General features: G+C 48.5%; 1 protein-coding gene across 3 annotated transcripts; it reads right to left on the reverse strand.

The window, feature by feature from the left end:
* Positions 1 to 1,181: 1,181 nt before the first annotated feature.
* Positions 1,182 to 16,478, reverse strand: NRIP3 (nuclear receptor interacting protein 3). Of its 3 annotated transcripts, XM_079307577.1 has the most exons (8): positions 16,438 to 16,478; positions 15,164 to 15,382; positions 8,672 to 8,851; positions 8,014 to 8,096; positions 4,539 to 4,678; positions 4,131 to 4,183; positions 3,931 to 4,028; positions 1,182 to 2,863 (listed from the first exon to the last, which is right to left on the reverse strand). In XM_079307577.1, the coding sequence occupies exons 2-8, from the start codon at positions 15,335 to 15,337 to the stop codon at positions 2,848 to 2,850; spliced, it is 744 nt and encodes a 247-aa protein (XP_079163703.1). In that variant the 5' UTR covers positions 15,338 to 15,382; positions 16,438 to 16,478; the 3' UTR covers positions 1,182 to 2,847. The 3 variants fall into 3 exon arrangements, with proteins under 3 accessions (XP_079163703.1, XP_079163704.1, XP_079163705.1); XM_079307578.1 differs by lacking the exon at positions 16,438 to 16,478 and having other exon boundaries at positions 1,249 to 2,860; positions 15,164 to 15,478; XM_079307579.1 differs by lacking the exon at positions 16,438 to 16,478 and having other exon boundaries at positions 1,249 to 2,860; positions 3,927 to 4,028; positions 15,164 to 15,478.
* Positions 16,479 to 18,076: the final 1,598 nt, after the last annotated feature.

Below are 18,076 nucleotides of genomic sequence, written 5' to 3' on the forward strand. Positions count from 1 at the left end.
CAGGCAAGAGGCAGCAGGTCCCTGGGTTACAAGGCAAGCCCATGCCAAGGAGAGGAGCCAAAGGGGCTCAGGCACACACCTGTGCTGGAGAGGAGTAGCAACAAGCACCCAGGGCTGGCAGAGCTGATCTGCAACACTCAGCTGCTGTACCTTCCACCCCTGTGACCATGCAAGTGCTTGGCACAGAGATCTGATACTACTTCCCCTGTTCTATAATCCCTCTAGAGTGAGATGAATGGCTGTCTCCTGTAGCAGCTGTCCTGTCTTATCCTGTTCACTGGAGCCACCTCTAAGGGCCACCAGCTCCAGGGTTGGCCCCAGTGTGCAGAAGGGATGGAATTTTCCCCATTGATTTTCTATTGGCATGTGCTGGGACTCTGCTCTCTAGCATCACAAATAAATCTAGAAACCTGTAGCAGCTCCAGGAAGCATGAGATGTTATTTTTGCCTGGACATTGATTCTTCTCTTTTTTTTCTCTATTTTATTACTGGAGCCTGTTTTGTTTTTTTCACACTCGGAGAAAATGCCAGCCCAGCACTGAAGACAGCCAATTTCACTGGGTGTGGAGTACTGCTGCTCCACCAAAGACTGTTGCTGTGGGACTTGGAGTGGGTGAAAGGAGAATTTCTCATCAGTAAGAAAGAGCTCAACTGCTGCTGAAGCATCCTAAAGCACATCCAGGCAGAGACAGGAAGCCCCTAAATCCAGATTCAAGGCTTTGGGGAAGACCCTAGCCTCTGCCTGTGGTCACATAGCTGTTGCACTCATGCCTCACCCCTCATGTCCTGGCCACTTTCTTTTCCCAGCTTTCCAGAGCTCACAAAAGACTCTCATACCTGCCCACACTGGCATTGCCCCAGCAAGCTGACCAAACACAGCATAAACACCAAAACAGCTTTCCAGAGGGTAAACCTGCAGACAGCACGAGCTCACAGATCTCATACCTCCCTTGGGAGGGAGAGCCATGGCCACAGAATGTTGGGATTTCAATTGCTCACCTTTTAGCCCAAGTGCTGTGTGCCATTTAGCCTGCCCTGCTTAATTCATCCCTCAGTTAATGGCAATTCCCAACAGCATTTCCAAAAGAAATGAGAGCCCCAGCAGACTTATGAGTGAACCAAACCCCTTTTCTTATCAGAGACATGCACTGAAAATAACAAAAAACCCCCCAAAAGTAGCATACAAGCAAATAAACAGCAATAATGGTGTAACTTTATTTAGATTTAATATGACATTTAGCACAGTAATATGCACAGAAAGAAAAAAGTACCAAAATACCAAACTCATAGCATATAAAATAATCAAATATATTTCATATTTAGTGAAATATTTCTACAACACATCAGTGGGGCTACCCTGGGAAGCCCAAACCTGTAAATATATATATTTATATTTATAGCTGTGTTATATAAAATACTGTATGTAGAGAAAGCACTGAAACTTATCACCAAAATAGAAAATCGCTCAAAATACAGATAGTTCAGGATTGGTGGATATACCCCATATGGAAAACAGATTGAAACCACTGCAGGAGATAAAGCTCCAGCTGAGATGCTCTGGCAGGCATGGGATGGCAGGGGTGGGCACACACTGGACCAGCTGGCAAGAGCCTGGCTGCCCATGGCCATGAGATATCAAAACTTCCTGATTCTCAGCCAGAACCATCAGGAGGTTTCTGAGTGGGAATGCCCTTGGTGCCCACACTGGAGCAGCTCCTGCAGCACAACTGGATCCCTAAAGGATCCAGCTGCAGCAGGACTGGCTGTCAGCAGATGCACAACCTCACATGGATATTATTCTGAATTTTAAAGATGCCTCTTCAAGCAGATGACAGCGATTCATTCCCATTAGGTTTTGAAAAGACAAAAAGCTGTTTTTGTGTGAAGCCAGGCTCCCCCAGGCAATATCCTGTGGCACGGGAAGGAGCAACCCTGCTGCTCCAGGACAGTGGCACCAAATGAAATGCTTGTCCTGGCAAAAAATCCCACCTCCCTTGAGTGTGGTACTTAAGAACCCAAGTGATTTGTAGACAGGTATAAAAAATATGGCATTCCTGGCAGCAGCACTGAAGTGCAGCTGGAGTCAATAACCTGCACCAGCACTGCCAGGTACTGCAGGGGCTGCAGGGTGGGCAGGGATAGGCACAGCTCCTGTTGGCAGGACACTGCATTGCTGCTTCCAAACAGCACATTTCTGTGCCTGTTTGTTGCTTTTTGGCCTGGTGTAATGATTCATTTACTTGACTACCCCCATAGGAAGAGAAGCCTGTAACCCATTAATAATTCTGCAATTGCTCTTCCTCATCAAGCCAGCAGTTGCATCCCTAATTACATGGCAACAATACTATGCTAACAGGATGAGCTATAATTCCTAGGTGGTATTAACATTATTATTTTACTCTGAGTAACTTCCTGGTAATGGCCATTTGAATCTGGCAATATCAATTAAGTGAATATAAATGCTTAGCCCCTGGAAAAATCATTAATAAAAATCTCATTCTGATAGCCTCTAATCACAGCTAAGTACAATTACTCATATGAGGCCACTATAAAAATTATTTTTCTCATCAGAAGAAATTCATCGGGTTTTCCCAACTGTTTGTAATAAAGAGGACACTATATAGAAAAGTCCAGAAAATAACACACGTTTGTTTCTCAAAACTCATAGATAAACATGACAATATCTCTAAATAACTGGCTACAAACAGGATTTCATTTAGCTCTACTCAAGCTGTAGCCTTGTACGAATGTTTTCAAAGCAGCACGTTGCTGTTTCATCTGGAACAGCTGCACAGGATTTCTTTGATATCAAGCTCTTATGTGGGGATGGTGTTTCAATTTTTCTCTTTATGCCTCCAAACTGCTGAAACGAGAAGGAAAAGACATTTAGTAAAACAGGAGCTTTTAATGGGGGAAGAAAAAAAATTGAAAAAAAAAAAAAGCAGCACTAAGAAATAATTTATCACTGCAGTGGTGACAGAACCACACTGCATTCTCTGTTTCAAAGGAGACAGGGACACCAGCCTGTGGTCTTGCATGGGTCCCCCACAGCATTGTACCTGGCACTCCCTGGGATCACAGGCTGCACCCAGGGCCACCAGCTGGTCTGGGCACATAGCAGCTGGGTGACCTGGGCACATTGCATAAGCTGTGAGCAAAGGTTTTTTAAGTTGCTCATCCCAGAAGTGCAAAGTCCTGTCAGGCACTCAGTGCCCACGGGTGGATCAGAGGCAGGAATCAGTGATACATCTCTTATATTCATCTCTTATACACATATCTTATATGCATTTCTCATATCCAGCTCTTATTCACAGCTATCAGCAATAAACAGCCCTATGCAGTGCCTAGGAGGAAGGATTTGCCCTGCCTGCTCACCTGCAGAGCCAGCCACCAGAAATACACACATTTAAGAGGTACAGCACATATTTGTCTTTCTTTAGGGAGATAAGGCTGGAAAAATCTGGGACACCAGGAAGAGCTGGCAGGAGGGCTGCCGGGGTAATGTGGGGAGAAGTGCCAACACCATTATCTCCAGACAGGATGTCTCTCTCAAACGTTCATGTGGGTTTGTCAGCCTTGCTTCATAAATGTTTTCCAGACAAAGGTTTGTTTGTGAACACTGTCAGAGCAAGCCTCAAGGAGTCTTCTCAGTGACCTCTAAAAAGTACATTTCCTAAGGCATTCCCCTGTGCATGTCTTGTCAGACACCCGCTTTGATGTACAATGTTTACTAGGAAAAAAAAGCAGAAAAAGCTGACAAAGGCTGCCGAAAAATCCAGGGACTCCATTTCAAAATTTGATGAGCTGATGAAAACAGTTTCTCCTGGGGCTATTGACCTCTCATGCTCCTCCAGTGAAGGGTCTGGCAGCTCCTGTGTGGCCCTGGCAGGCTGAGGGATGCACATGCAGCTCACCTCCCCAGTTACTTACTGCTCTCCTGCCTCAGCACTGTCAGCGCCCACAAACGGGATTTCTTCCCTGTCCGTCTGCCCCAGAACGAGGTGGTGCTTCTCCATGTTTATGACACACTGCAGAGAATAAATGTCCTTAGGTAAGAGGGAAAACTGCAAATTAGGGTGGTCCCAGCTCCCCCATCAGCACGGGAAAGCAACCTGCTGGAAAATTCCTACCTTCAGAGACTTCAGTGTCTGTAGCCCAAAGGAAAAGGGCTGGTCGTTGTCTTCTGAAAAAAAAACAGGACAATTCAGATTTATACATTCAAAATGTCCTCCAGGGCTTTTTGTCAGTGACTCTATCCTTCTTTTGTGACTGCTCTGCTAAACAAAACCCTGCAGAGGAGAGCAGGAGGGCACAGGATGGCAGGAGGGCAGGCAGATGTGCCTGCAGGGAGATGCAGTAGTCGCTCCATCAGCACGGCAAAGCCAAGCTTGCTGAACACATCCTCCCCTTCCCTCTGGGGGCCCAAACAAGAACTTCTCTATTTTAATTTTAACATCTTCCTAAAGCTTTGTTTTCCCTGCTGGCACGAAAGGCAGCAGGGCCCAGCCCAATGGAGGACCAGAGGGTTAGACACTCACCCACGACGAGGGCAGAGCACTCCACGGGGACCGCTCCCACCGAGAGCGACAGACACTCGATCTGCCCGATGGCTTTCACCTTCTTTGGCAACAAAACCATCCCCTCTTCCTCAGGGAGTGCTTTGAGATGTTCCTTTAACCTGTGGGCATTGAAAACACTTCTAACATCACATGGCCATGGCTTGGCTGTTCCAGTGTGGTGGGTTGCAATACAGGATGTGGCCAGAAATGTGCATTCTATCACCATCTGTTTAAGCCAGGTGGAGTAGTGACCCTTATCTCTGTGGGAGATATTATTTGCTAATGGGCCATCTTTAAGACGAGGCAATCATCTTTATCTTTTCCACAGCCCATCCTCCCTCCAGGAAGATATCATCTGCTGCTGGCACATTAACTCCCCCTGTATGACTGATCCAATTACATCATCCCACTGGGAGATGCTCCAGCCAGGAGGAGGAGCCAAGCCTTTCCTACCCAGATAAAAACTGAGATTTTGGACAGCAAGGTACCTTATTTCCACTGGATTCTAGAGGAAAACCAGACCCCTTTTTTTCCACATCATTCCTGGGCCTTCAGAAGAAAACTGCACCTTCTACAGGAGCACTGCTCCAACTGAATCACATCTGTCACTGCAGGGGGACTGTAGCCACCATTGAATGGGACTGCTACCAACACCCTGACTGACTGACAGGGTGTCAGGTTGTATTCTGACTCTCTCAGGGTTGGGATTGTTCTTTGTAATACTGCATTTCTATTTTAATTTTCCTAGTAAAGAACTGTTATTCCCAATTCCCACATCTTTGCCTGAGAGCCTCTTAATTTCAAAATTATAATAATAATTTGGAGGGAGGGGGATTACATTCTCCATTTCAAAGAGAAGCTTCTGCCTTTATTGGCAGGCATCTGTCCTCCAAACCAGGACATCCAGCAAGGAGCAAGTGGTGTTTAGAGCGCTCTGAGCTTGTTCAATTACCAGGCTGTTGTTGGAAAGTTCTTCCCTGGCAGGTTCTCTGTGGGTGCTCTGCAGGCAGCCAGCAGCCCACACCCACATCAGATCCCATCAGACCCACAGTGCAATCCTGGGGTTGCCCAAGCACTGCTCTGTGCTGGATTTGGAGTTTTACCCAAGGAATCTTTTTCCTATATTTCTTGAGACTTGGGGAATACTGAATTGTTCCTAAAGCTGTGTGGGTGTAGGGAAAGGTTGGTTCACTGCAGCTTCCACAGGTGAAGCAGACACTGTGTCCCCATGGAATGACAGAAATGCTGAGGTTGGAGCAGACCTCTGAGATCAATCCAGCTGTTAACCCAGCCCTGCCAAGGTCACCACTACACCGTGTCCCCACTGCCACACCCACACATATTTTGAGCATTTACAGGCATGGTGATGCCACCACTTCACTAAGCAACTTGTTCCAAGGCCTGACCACCCTTCCAGTGAAGAAATTTTTTGATACCCAAACTAAGCGTCATGTGGCACAGGCTGAGACCATTTCTTCTGGTTCTGTCACTCATTACCTCACTGGAGCCTCCTTTCAGGTACCTGTAGGGAGCTCTAAGGCACCCCCTGAGCCCCCTTTTCTCCCTGCTAAACATGGCTCACATCCAGGTGGCCCAATCCATGTTTGTTTGTTTGCTGCTGCTGCTGGGTTTGTTCAGAGGAAATAGGGACAGATCAATCACACTCAGCCCAAAGAAAAGAAAAAAGGATGTCAGAGATACCCTGAGGTACAGCTTCTATCTACACCCTTTGAAGCAGTCTGAAAATACTAATTAATTATTTAGCTTCAGTTTCTCTTTTAAACCGAACAAGAGTCTAATGGAAAGGCCATTTGAGGCACTGATCTCTCCCTCAGATAAAAGCCAGATCAATTTTCAGCTATTTGAGGTTTCTGCTGAGCTGCATTGCAGCAGCACACGTGTGGTCTGTCTATCTGTCCATCTGTCCTGGGGGGCCAGCCCTCTCAGAGGCTCAGGACTGAGGTGAGCATTGCCCACACCATTTAGCACAGGTGCAAGGACAGTGAGGGGTAGCAGGGAAAAGGATGTGGATCCCCTCTGCTGCTTTCTTGGAGTCTGGCCTTAAAACTTAGTAGGAGCATATTAATCAGAAGTTTATGAGTTCCTTGGTCACCTCCTAGAGCTCCTAGAGCTCATCCTGGCAACCTGTGAGCCTATCCTTCAGTGTGAGGGGAAGAGAATGGCATCGTGATAAGACACAAAAAAAATTTTGGAAAAGAAGGGAGGAATTGAGCCTGAGCATCAGACACGAGTGCTGCTTTGAGGCATCGAGTCCTCTGAGACCTGGACAGCAGAAACAGGCTCTGACCTCTTTCTTCAGTGCTCTGTGGAGGACAGGGCTGCTGCAGCAGAGCAGTGCTGCAAGAGCTGCACCAGGCACATGAAGGAAACACAGGGAGCAGAGGAACTGTCCCAGAGGATCAAATCCCTCCAAATGCCATCGTGTGGCTGTCCTTAGCTTGGCTGAGCTGCTCCATTGATTGTGACAAGGTTGTAGTGAGCACAACCCCCTTTCTCACTCAGCACTGTTGTGCAAGTAAGTAATTAATGTTAGGACAGCAAATAAGTAATTAGTGTTAGGACAGGAACAGGCACCGTTCATTCAGGGCTGTGCAGTAGTGCTCAGCGAGAAGGTGTAATTTGCTTTTCTTTGATAATTACAAGCAATGACTCCATGGGAATAAAGAGCCAGAACCTCTTTGATATCCTGTGAGCTGATGAGAGCTCCTGTTTCTCAGAGATGAGAGAGAGTTTTGCAGCAAATGGCTGTCAGTCACCTCTCTAATAATCTATAAATACATTTCCTTTTCGTTTATCCAGGAGAAATTTGTAACTGGAAGCAGCATCAGACACCCAGTTCTGAGGACATGCATGCTCACAGCTTCTTTACACTGGGTGCTGGGCCTGCAGTGCTGCAGCCACTGCTGGGGACATGTGCAGCAGCCTGGTGCCTGATCTGGGAGACTGCAGAGCTGGGCTGGGCTGGGCTGGGCTGGGCTGGGCTGGGCTGGGCTGGGCTGCAGAGCTGGGCTGGGCTGGGCTGGGCTGGGCTGCAGAGCTGGGCTGGGCTGGACTCGGCTGGGCTGTGCTGTGCTGTGCTGTGCTGGGCTGTAGCCCCACACCTGCCCTGGGGGCACAGAGGGCTGGGGAAGGTTCAGCTGTTTCATAAACTAATGAGTGATGAGAGGACAGTGAAAGAACACAAATGCATCCAGCTCTGTGAAGGAATTCCCTCAAATGTGAACAGGGTAGTATCAGTGGCTTTCTGTTCCATCTCCTGCCATTTAAGATTGGGGTAGGATTTGGCTGTACCAGGAGGGTCAGGGGCTTGCTCAGCCACAGCCCAAAGTGCTCCCTTCAAGAATGACCACCCCTGACATGGGCAAAGCCCCACCCCAGGACACTGCCCGTGCTGCCATGCTCCTGCAGAGCAGAGATCTGCCTGGATACTTACCCCAGCCTGTCCAGGCAGGCAGATGACATCAGGTTGTGCTGTGAGCCAGTGTCCACCACAGCCTTCAGCTCCTTCCCCGCACACTGCAAGAGCAAGAAGAGATGGGAAATGATGTGTGGGATGCAGGATGGGCACCAGGCTGTCCAGCAGCTCATCCCTGCTCCCCTGCATGCTCCTGAGCCTTCCTGGCTCATTTGCCCCTGCAGAGAGCAGGTAGGGCAGTCCCAGGCAGGAGGGTATATTGTGGAGAGTGAGAAAAACAAATGAGAATGAGGCTAAAGAATAGAAATGTGAAATTACCCTTGGGCAAAGAAAATAGGGATGACACTTGAAGTAAACAAGCAGGCTGTGAGCACAGGGATTTGCCATGGGTAATTACACCCCAGCATTTCAGCATGCTGCCCCAGCTTAGCTGTCCCCTCCACCCTGATGTGTAAAGGAAGATGCCCATCAGAGCAGTTTTCTCTCTCATTCCCAGGTGGGCATCTCTGCCACAGCAGCCTGGAGCTGCACAGGGACCGTATTCCCACAGCTGTGACAGTCCCATGGGAGCACAAACCTGACTGAGAAACATGGACAACAAGAGCACAGCCTGAGACCATCAGAAATAAACAAAACAAAAAAAAACACCCACAAAAGGCTGTGGAGGGACTGTTACCTGGCAGCTCACCACTATGAGCTCCTCATCCTCTGTTTTCCCCGAGCTACCCAGTCTGGAGTGGTTCAACCTGTTGGTCTGTGATGAGAGATCACCTTTTGGAGTCCAGCCGCCTCGGCTGCCTCGGAACTTGGACAGATTTGTCTCCATCAGGCGCTTCTGCAGGATGTTATGTGGTTGCTTTAGGAAAGAACACACACAGAAGAGCAGGGTGAAGTCAGAGGAAAGCCACACAGTGGCCTGAGTCACCAGGTTGCCTGTGGTGCCCATGGGCCAGTGCTGCTCTCACAGGAGGGCTGCCCAAAACTCTTACTTTCCTTAATTCCCAGATTGCCAGTACTCTTCCTAACTAGTTCTGGCTCACCTGTTTTTGATAAAAAGAACTTTGTTTCGCAAAGGGAATAATACTTTCAAACTATTAACCTTTGAGACCTTGGAGGGATGCTTTTCTTTTATCAAACTCTAATCCAAGGTTTGATTGCATATAGGAATGGCTTTTTCAAGCTGATGTTTTATCCATAACTGCCTTCATCTCTGGATAAAGGGAATTCTGTAGTGATGTGAAAAAATTGGATGTAACAAATCACCTTTCCAATGATATTCACCACCTAAGTATGAGGAATGCCTAAAATTGCCCTCTCTGCCTCTTTCCCCTGGACTTTTACTTAGCTGCTTATGGTAGCTAAATGGGACTAATTCTGAGTGCCATACCACAAAAGGAAAAGGAGAGGAGGGAAAGAGGAAAGCTGGTCTGAGGGAGGTCGGTATTCTCCCAAATTCCCAACACTTCTCTTTTTCTCTGACATTTCTATTTGCTCTGGGAGAAGCATGTTGCCTCTCAAGATCTCCTCCAACCTCTTTCCCAAAAGCCTTTTTCTGTTTAATGTTCATCGCAGATGGATGCACACACTGCTGGAGGTGAAATGACTCTGCCTGATTATCTGCTCATTTCTCTGCCTGGCTAATCTGCCCTCCCCATTAATGCCTTTACTTCTGATTTCAATTTTTCCATGGTGAGACATTTTTACTGGCTTACTCCTGAATTTTGCATTCAGGTTAAACATGCTTGTGTGTCTGCAGGGACATCTGAATCAGCAAACCTCCTCATCCCAAGGGAATAGCAGAGTCAGGGTAAGTTTAAAAACCTCAGGCTCCCAGGTTGGCCAGTGCCCACCCTTGTGCACAGCATGTTAAATAACACCACTTGCAGGAGTCTAATGCAACCTGGCATCATCCTAAAATAGCTGCAGATCCGCTGTGGGCACAATGCAGGCGGTGGAGCTGGATCTGACTGATGGGATGGGATGGGATGGGATGGGATGGGATGGGATGGGATGGGATGGGATGGGATGGGATGGGATGGGATGGGATGGGATGGGATGGGATGGGATGGGATGGGATGGGATGGGATGGGATGGGATGGGATGGGATGGGATGGGATGGGGAGCTGCAGCCAGCACCTGTGGTCACTGGGACACATCAGCTCCTTGTGCCCCCACCTTCCACTCTTCTGATTTCTGCTCTTGAAATAAAATCCCATGGCCATTTTGGGTTGCAGGTGCTGTGTCTGACCAACCTGCTACAATCACATCTTGTGTGTAAGCAGGAACTCCTGATGGGAAGGAATCAGATCTGACGTGGTGCTGCCTTTCCAGTGAGGCCAAACAGCAGAAACCAGTGTTGTTTAACTGGGTTAGAGGCAGGCAGGCTGGCTGCCCCTGAGTGGAGGGACAAGCAGATCAGTTTGGGGTGAGGCAGAAGCTGTAGGTGCACAGTCAGCACTGTGATCACCTCCAGTGCTCCTCACCACAGCAAAAATGCAAGCCAGGGTTTTCTGACAGTGCATGGGATGTCCTTTGCACCCTTTATGTTTGATTGCAGCTCAGGAGCACAGCCAGAACACTAATTCTTCACATCATTTAGAAACAACAAAAGAAAGTATAGGGGGTGTGGAAGTAAAAGGATGAAGTTCACCCAGCTGGCCAGAGGACAGCCTGTCACACAGTGGTCACCTCCTTGTGCCCAGCCCCAGTGAGGCAGGACCAAGAGAAATTTCTGAATGGCATCAGCCAGGACAGTCTGGGTGCTCTTCTGGTCTACCTGGCCTCAATCTCCAACACTCCTCATTGATATTTTAACTGTCATCTTCCATTGAATTCAACCTAATTTTCTCTAACTACAAGTTCTCCTATGGATTGTTAATCAGTACAATACATAGGTTTTTTCAAGCTCTGATTTTTATGAATCTTATATGGGATCCATCACCAAAAGGAAAAAAAATCCATCATTCAGCAGACACAAGTTACCAGCACAAATGGGATTGTCTTTTGTTGACATTTGCCCTTCTGAAAACCACAACAAATCTTGCCTCTGGGGGGACAAATATTCCTTATGCTGTGCTCCAATACAGAAATAATCTGGCAAGAGGGGGCTGAAAAGGTTCCCTGCAGCACCATCCTGTCTCAGGCTATTAATTAGTTTGCTTTAACTTGGATTTCCCTTGACTCTTGCGTGCAACAGAGTGAGGGATGTTAGTCACAGAGATGACTCAAGTGATGGATACGTTCTTGGTAAATTATAATGTGCCAGGGGACATTTGCAAATGCACATTTTGATGGCAAACTGCAAGCAGACCGTGTCTGGGAGGGAGGGAGAGGAGGAAAACCTCCTCCTGCCAGCACTTGGGAAGGCAGCTGTGTTCTCCCCCCAGTGTGGGCCTGGCAGTGTTTGAAGGAGCCCCAGATTACCTGGTACAATATTCCTTTGCATTTCAAAAGACTGTTGAAAGTTTTATAAAAACATAGAATGTTAAATTTCATTCTGACAGTGAAAAAATAAGTTTTCCTAGTATCATTCAGCACTATATAACTACAAATCAGGTTATTTTTGGTAAGATATGTCCAACCCTGTGATTTGCAGAAACCTATGATCCCCTAAAAATGTCAGTGAAAACAAAGAAGAGAGCAAAGACACCATCTGTTGCTGACCTTATTTACCACTGCCTGTCAAAAGCACAAATAATTCTGCCCAGCTTTGTTCCTCTCTGATTAATAAGCAAGTGCATTGCTGCAGCTTGCAATATTTATTTCTCTGGCAGGTTTCCCTCCATTTGGCTTCTAGATGTGGACATAGCAGGACCCATTTCACTCAGGTGGACATGAGACTCAGGGAAGACACCAGCTCCCCTCCTCCTCAAACCCATCTCAGGAGGTTTGCCCTCTCTTCTGTACCTAGACAGTAGGGGGGAAAAAAAGGAGTTTTAGTGCACTGACAGAGCTAATCCCAAGAAATAATCAATTTATCTCTCTTCTTCCCATCCTTCATCCAAATTCACAATTTCTACCAGCATCCTGTGCTGTCAGCTCTCTCTTAGGGTGCTAGGTGGGGCAGAGCTGTGTGCCCAGGCAGCTCTCTGGGCAAGGCACTGCACACAGCATCAGGGCTTCAAGCATTTCAGGCAGGACACCCCAAACTCTGGGGTGTGCACAGCAGGGAAATGGGGACACCTGGATGCCCTGCAATTCATGCTGTGCTGCAGCAGCCAGGGGAGGCTGGGGCAGGGTCACAGGGCACCCAGGGCTGTGCTAAGGGCATGATGGAAATGGGAAATGCTTGTTGCTGCTTTGGTTACTATTTATATCTCTGTTTCCCAGGTTGTCAAATGATGTGGGACTGTTCCAGACTAAGCTGCTCCACACTGGTCTGGCGGCTCTGGGGGCCAGGGACAAGTGTCAGAGCCCCAGGAGGAGCTGCAAGACTTTTTTTCCTTTTTTTTTTAATTTTGAGGGGGCTTCAGGAAAGAGGCTAATAGAGAGAAGAGGCATCAAAACAAAGCCATTTCTGTTCTCTACCTCCAGCCTGACATTTGCCAAATCCAGTGCATGCTTTGCTACAGCCTGGTGTCCTACTGGACAGAGTGGAGTACATAAAGGGAGTGAGGAGCTGGAGTTCAGTCTGAGCTAGAGTAATTCACTGGAAATGATGAGAGCATTGCAATGGATGATTACAACATGGATTTATCAAACCTGCCTGTGCACAGCATCACCAGGAGAGCAGCTCCAGGAGCTGAGTAATGGCACATGGACAGAGGGGTGCCAGCACACCCACCCTGGTGACCTGCTGCTGCTTCACTGGTACAGAACCCCAGCCAAAAGGGAGGGGATTTCTCCTCAAAACTGGGCTGCTTGCTGCCAGCTGCCAGGGTGACAGACAGGATCTGCTCTCAGCACCTGTCACCATCTCTGAGGAGCTGTTCCCTCCTCCCTGCTCCTGCCAAGGCTGTTGGAAACCCCCGCAGGAAACCCTGCATTAATAACACTGGGCACGTCACACACCCCTCCACACGTCACCACAGCTGCCACGCAGCTCTAGGCACAAAAACGTGTTGCTTTGGGAGGACAAGCACAATTATTCACAAGGGAGACATGCAGATGCCTCGGGCCAAGACCTCTGATGCCCTGAGCTTCCTGACCATCAGTCCCTCTGGGCATGGGCTCTCAATTTGGGGCCACACCAGAGTGAAGTCCTGTATTTTGGAGGGTGTCCAGTCTCAGAGATGCACAATCTCCTGCTCCTCCTGGGGACAGCCCTTGTGCCACCCAGGCAGCCACAGCAGTGGGGACACACAGTGTGAGGGGTGAGCGTGGCAGCATCACTTCACTGCACTCACAACCCACAGACACAGCCCTGAAATTCATGGAATCTTCTCCAGGGCTGTGGAATGGCCTGAGCACATGCCAGTGCTCTCACTTTGGGGACTCCCTGCACAGGCCATGGGGCAGGAGGCTGTGGGAATGGGCATATGCCAGTGCTCTCACTTTGGGGACTCCCTGCACAGCCCATGGGGCAGGAGGCTGTGCCAAGGAGCCCTGGCCATATGTGCCCACTGTGCCATCAGCCCCCACTGTGGCATGGGGACGAGGGATTGCCCCACACCAGCTGGGTTCTCACCCCAGCCCCAGCCAGAGACCCACAGTAACAGATGGGCATCTCACCTCTGCCCCATGGCACCTTCCTTTTGTTCTTGGAGGGGGTTGGGAGCTGTGGCTTTGGCACATCCCTGGAGAGAGCCCCCTGCAGATCCTCCTTGCAGGGGCTGTGGGTGCAGCAAGGGTGATGCTGCAGCCGTGGCACAGGAGCAGGGGACACCTCAAGGGACATTTCTGTGTCCAAGGTGGTCCATGCTCTGCCCCTGGTGCTGGTATAAAACCTGGTCCTTGCTCTGCAGGGCAAAGGACATCAGTGCTCAGTGCCCCTGGCTCCTGCTACCTGTTGATTCTTATCTGGGCAGAGCAGAACCTGCTTCAGGGACTCAGATCTGCTCACTGGGGGTCAAAGAGGCACAAAATATCATTTAGACTCTGCTTATAATAGTAATAATGCCATTTGAAAATTTTTAATTTCCCTCCCTGTAAAGCATTTTAACTCTCTGCTGGAGAACAGCAATTCAGTGGTGACCAGGAAAGCTCCTTCTGAGCCTTTCCTTGGACAGAATCTTCACTTTCTACAATGGCAAAACACTTGGGATATCAAAGAAAACCATGTCTATGTGCACTGCTGAGAGCAGCCAACTCACTCCATTTGTCTCAGACAGGCTGAGCCAAGCCTGACCCAGCTGAGCAGGAAGGCTCTGACAGAATAAAACACTAAAAATAAAAAGATTGAGTTTTGGATTTCAATAAAACCCATATCCAGCATTGGAAAAAAGCAAATACTGTTTTACAAGGTGCAAGATTTTTTCAACACTTGGGCAAAAAAACCAAAGGAGCTTTCACTGGTATATATGTTTTCAAAATTTTCGTCCTTATGTCAGAACTTCTGAGTTACAGTGAGGTATCCTTTCCCAGTAGAGAAAGCTGAAACATTTGTACAGTATTTAGAAATGCTCTCCAGCCCCCAGACATGGTGAATAACACCAAGTTCAGGATCACATATATCACTGTATATGCAAATACTTTAAACCTTAAATTATGTCTCTTCAGTTTAAAAAAATCCATATATGCATTAGCCTTTATTGACGGGTGATCTTGACAGTTTCATATTTTGAAATACTAGTGATTATACTTTACTGAATCTTTATAATTATGTGTTATGTGTATAAACAGATCACAGGCCAACATGTGTGTGTATGTATGAATCCTATGAAGCCATTTTGACTTACTCTGACCCAGAGAGAAATTCTGTACGGCAAACAGAATGGCATTTTCAAGTAAAAGTAAAAAAAATTTTAAAAATTAAAAAAAATAAATTAAATGCTATTAATTCTGAGTGCCAGGAATCTAAAAGTGCTTCCTAGAAGAAAAGAACTGCGGTTATAACTAGCATCGTATTTCTACTCCCTTCCTTTCACATGCAAAAGTCCCATTTTTTTTTAGTTTCCACACACAACCAACTTCTCCTAACAGAAAAGGAATAGAAATAGACAGAAGGAAGAATAGGCACTGCCCTACCAGCTTCTTCAGCCTCCTTGCAATAGACACAACAGAGCCTTACAGTATCTTTGGAAGTGCCCAGCTTCTTCAGCCCGTCCAGAGGGAGGAGATCCGCAGAATCCTTGTGGATGAACTGCACCGCCTGCTTCATCCTCCTCTGCTGGCGCAGAGTCGCCGCTTCCCTGATCTCCACTTCCTTGCGGCTCGGCTCCGTCAGGATCCCCGAATAGAACATCCCTGCCCGCCCGGCTCTCTGCTGGCAGATGCGCGTCTCGGGGAGCTGCCAGGGAGGGAGGGATGCTCTGCCGCCTGCGCTTTATAGCCAGAGCCTGGTGACGTGCAGGCAGCCCGGCCGGAGGGGCTGGGCACATCGCCACACTGGGGCAGCTCCCAGGGGATGGCATCCCCTGCCCCTCCTGCAGCAAGGGGTTCCACGGCTCCCAAATCCCGCCCGGGCCGAGGAAAGCACCGCACGGCGCTGGGAGAGCTGCCCGCAGGCACAGCGGGACTGCCCTGGGCGAGGAACTGCAGTGTCGCGACAGGCGACACTGCCCCGGACCCGGGCTGTGCCACTGGCCGTGGGGAGATCGGCACATCATACCCGGGCGGGCTCGGTACATCATACCCGGGCGGGCTCGGCACATCATACCCGGGCGGGCTCGGTACATTATACCCGGGCGGGCTCGGTACATTATACCCGGGCGAGCTCGGTACATTATACCCGGGCGGGCTCGGTACATCATACCCGGGCGGGCTCGGTACATCATACCCGGGCGGGCTCGGCACATCATACCCGGGCGGGCTCGGTACATTATACCCGGGCGGGCTCGGTACATTATACCCGGGCGGGCTCGGCACATCATACCCGGGCGGGCTCGGTACATCATACCCGGGCGAGCTCGGTACATCATACCCGGGCGGGCTCGGTACATCATACCCGGGCGGGCTCGGTACATCATACCCGGGCGGGCTCGGTACATTATACACGGGCGGGCTCGGTACATTATACCCGGGCGGGCTCGGTACATCATACCCGGGCGGGCTCGAGGTGCCCCTGGTCTCCAACCTGGAGCATCACTGACCACTCATGAACCCAGGAAAAATGACACCAAAGTCGTCCCAGCCAAACTGGGGCACCTTAAATGCGGTTTTTACACAGGGTTTCTATACCCATCGAATGCCTAAGTACAGCACAATTTGACTAATCACCAACACCCACGCAAGTAATTGTTAATCAGAGCAAAACTTGGCAAAGCAGCTGTGGTTTTGCAGCTTTTGTGCTGCTTGCCTGATGACCCAGATGTTGCTGGACTCATTCTGGCTGCAGTCACTTACCTCTGATCCCAGACAAAACTGGGAGATTTGTTAGAGGATGCTGGCATTAGAGGTATCCTTTATTCTTCATGGGCAGCTCTAGGCTTCCAAGAAGCAAAGTCCTTTTTTCTGGGGCTGGATGGTCCTTTATCTTGTTTTATTTAAGCATGAACAAAGTCTCCAGTAAAATTCCTGTACCCCTTTTCATTACAGTGCACAACATCAACTAATACACATTAACAAGCTTAATAGAGTTTCATACTACAAAGACTGATGAATGTAATAGTTACAGAATGTCATTTTCTTAGCGGGAGGGACTCATGGCACACTTGTGTTTCTTTCACTGCAACAGCAAGCTAGGGAAGCAGGTGCTTCCCTGAACTTTCTGCTTTCCAAGTAATTTGTTGCATGGACTAGGTGCAGAAAAAATGCAGTTCTGGCTCAGAGAGAAAGTACAGATCTAGAAACACTCCAAATGGGTTTGGTTCTTGTTAAATTGAGGGAGATCTTTGATTTGCTAAGCAAAGCTCAAGAAAAGCAGAGCTTAGCCCAGGATTTATGCCAAGCCAGACTTCCAGAACACTTCCTCCAGAGCTGGGATACTGATTCTCTTTTGCTCTCCCCCACCAACAGAGCCTGGGCTCTCACTTTCTGCTCACCAAGACACCATTGGCATCCTGCAGCTCCTGCTGCTGGCCTGGGGAGTGGGGCTGGCACAGAGCAGGGCTGATGCTCTGTGGGCAAACTCACACATCTGAGCTCTGCAGCCATGGACAGACCATGTATCTTCAGCCCCTTCTCATGTGACCTGGGAGAGAGAGGGGAAAAAAATCAGATGATGAGTCAGAATGCCATAAAACCCAAGCACATTATTTCACAGCCTCACATAAAGGCCACGACACATGAGCCAGCTCAGCTCAGTGAATGTGTCAGCCTGCAGAAGGAAAACAGTGCTGACAGTCTGGAGGGAGATATAATTTTTATTCCCTATGCTGACTCAGCTCATTACAAGACAGGACCATTGTTACACTCTGGCACACACGGCCAGGAGGGTAAAAGCACCTTATTTTTCACCTTGGGAGCTATTTGGCACTTTTCCAGCTGATTAAATAAAGATATACGACTGCATCCGTGCTCTCCTGAAGGCAAGGAGAAAGCAAAAGGGCTGCCACTGGAACTAGGAGGCAATTTTTACTATAAAAGCTTCATAGAGGAGCAGCACTCTGCCCAATTAATAAATGCCCAGTCAATCTGGCTTATTTCAAGAAGGGTAAAGCTGCAAGCACAGGTGGAGCAGGAAAAGCCCCTCACAATGCAGCTCTGAGGCTGCAGCCTGTGTTTCCATTCAGCACACAAGCATTTTGTCTGAGCTCTGCAATTTCACTTCTGCTGTATGTTATAAATGCACTCTGAGCCAACAGCTCTGAGGAAAATCTGCTCAATGCTCAAGAGTAACAAATGAGATAAAAGCCTAATTCCTCTCTTGATTTTTAATCCTGAGAAAAAGGAAAGGGGAAGAAGCAGTAAGACATCTGCTCAAATTCTGCAGGATCTACACTGAAGGAAGGGCTCAGATTGGACAGCTCAAACCCAGGGGTTAAGCTGGTTAAGTGGTTAAGTCATTTGTTTTCAACAGATTAGCAGGTGGTATTTCTCCCCC

The sequence above is a fragment of the Erithacus rubecula genome (assembly GCF_903797595.1).
Source record: "Erithacus rubecula genome assembly, chromosome: 6".
Classification (NCBI taxonomy): Eukaryota; Metazoa; Chordata; class Aves; order Passeriformes; family Muscicapidae; genus Erithacus; species Erithacus rubecula.

Bases quoted from the DNA above. Each gene is read 5' to 3' on its own strand.
- NRIP3 (XM_079307577.1), bottom strand. From the start codon at position 15,337: ATGTTCTATTCGGGGATCCTGACGGAGCCGAGCCGCAAGGAAGTGGAG. The intron at 8,852-15,163 runs GTAAGGCTCTGT...TCTTTCCTAAAG, and splicing joins TGGGCACTTCCAAAGATACT to CAACCACATAACATCCTGCA. The intron at 8,097-8,671 runs GTAACAGTCCCT...TTGCTCTTGCAG, and splicing joins TCATAGTGGTGAGCTGCCAG to TGTGCGGGGAAGGAGCTGAA.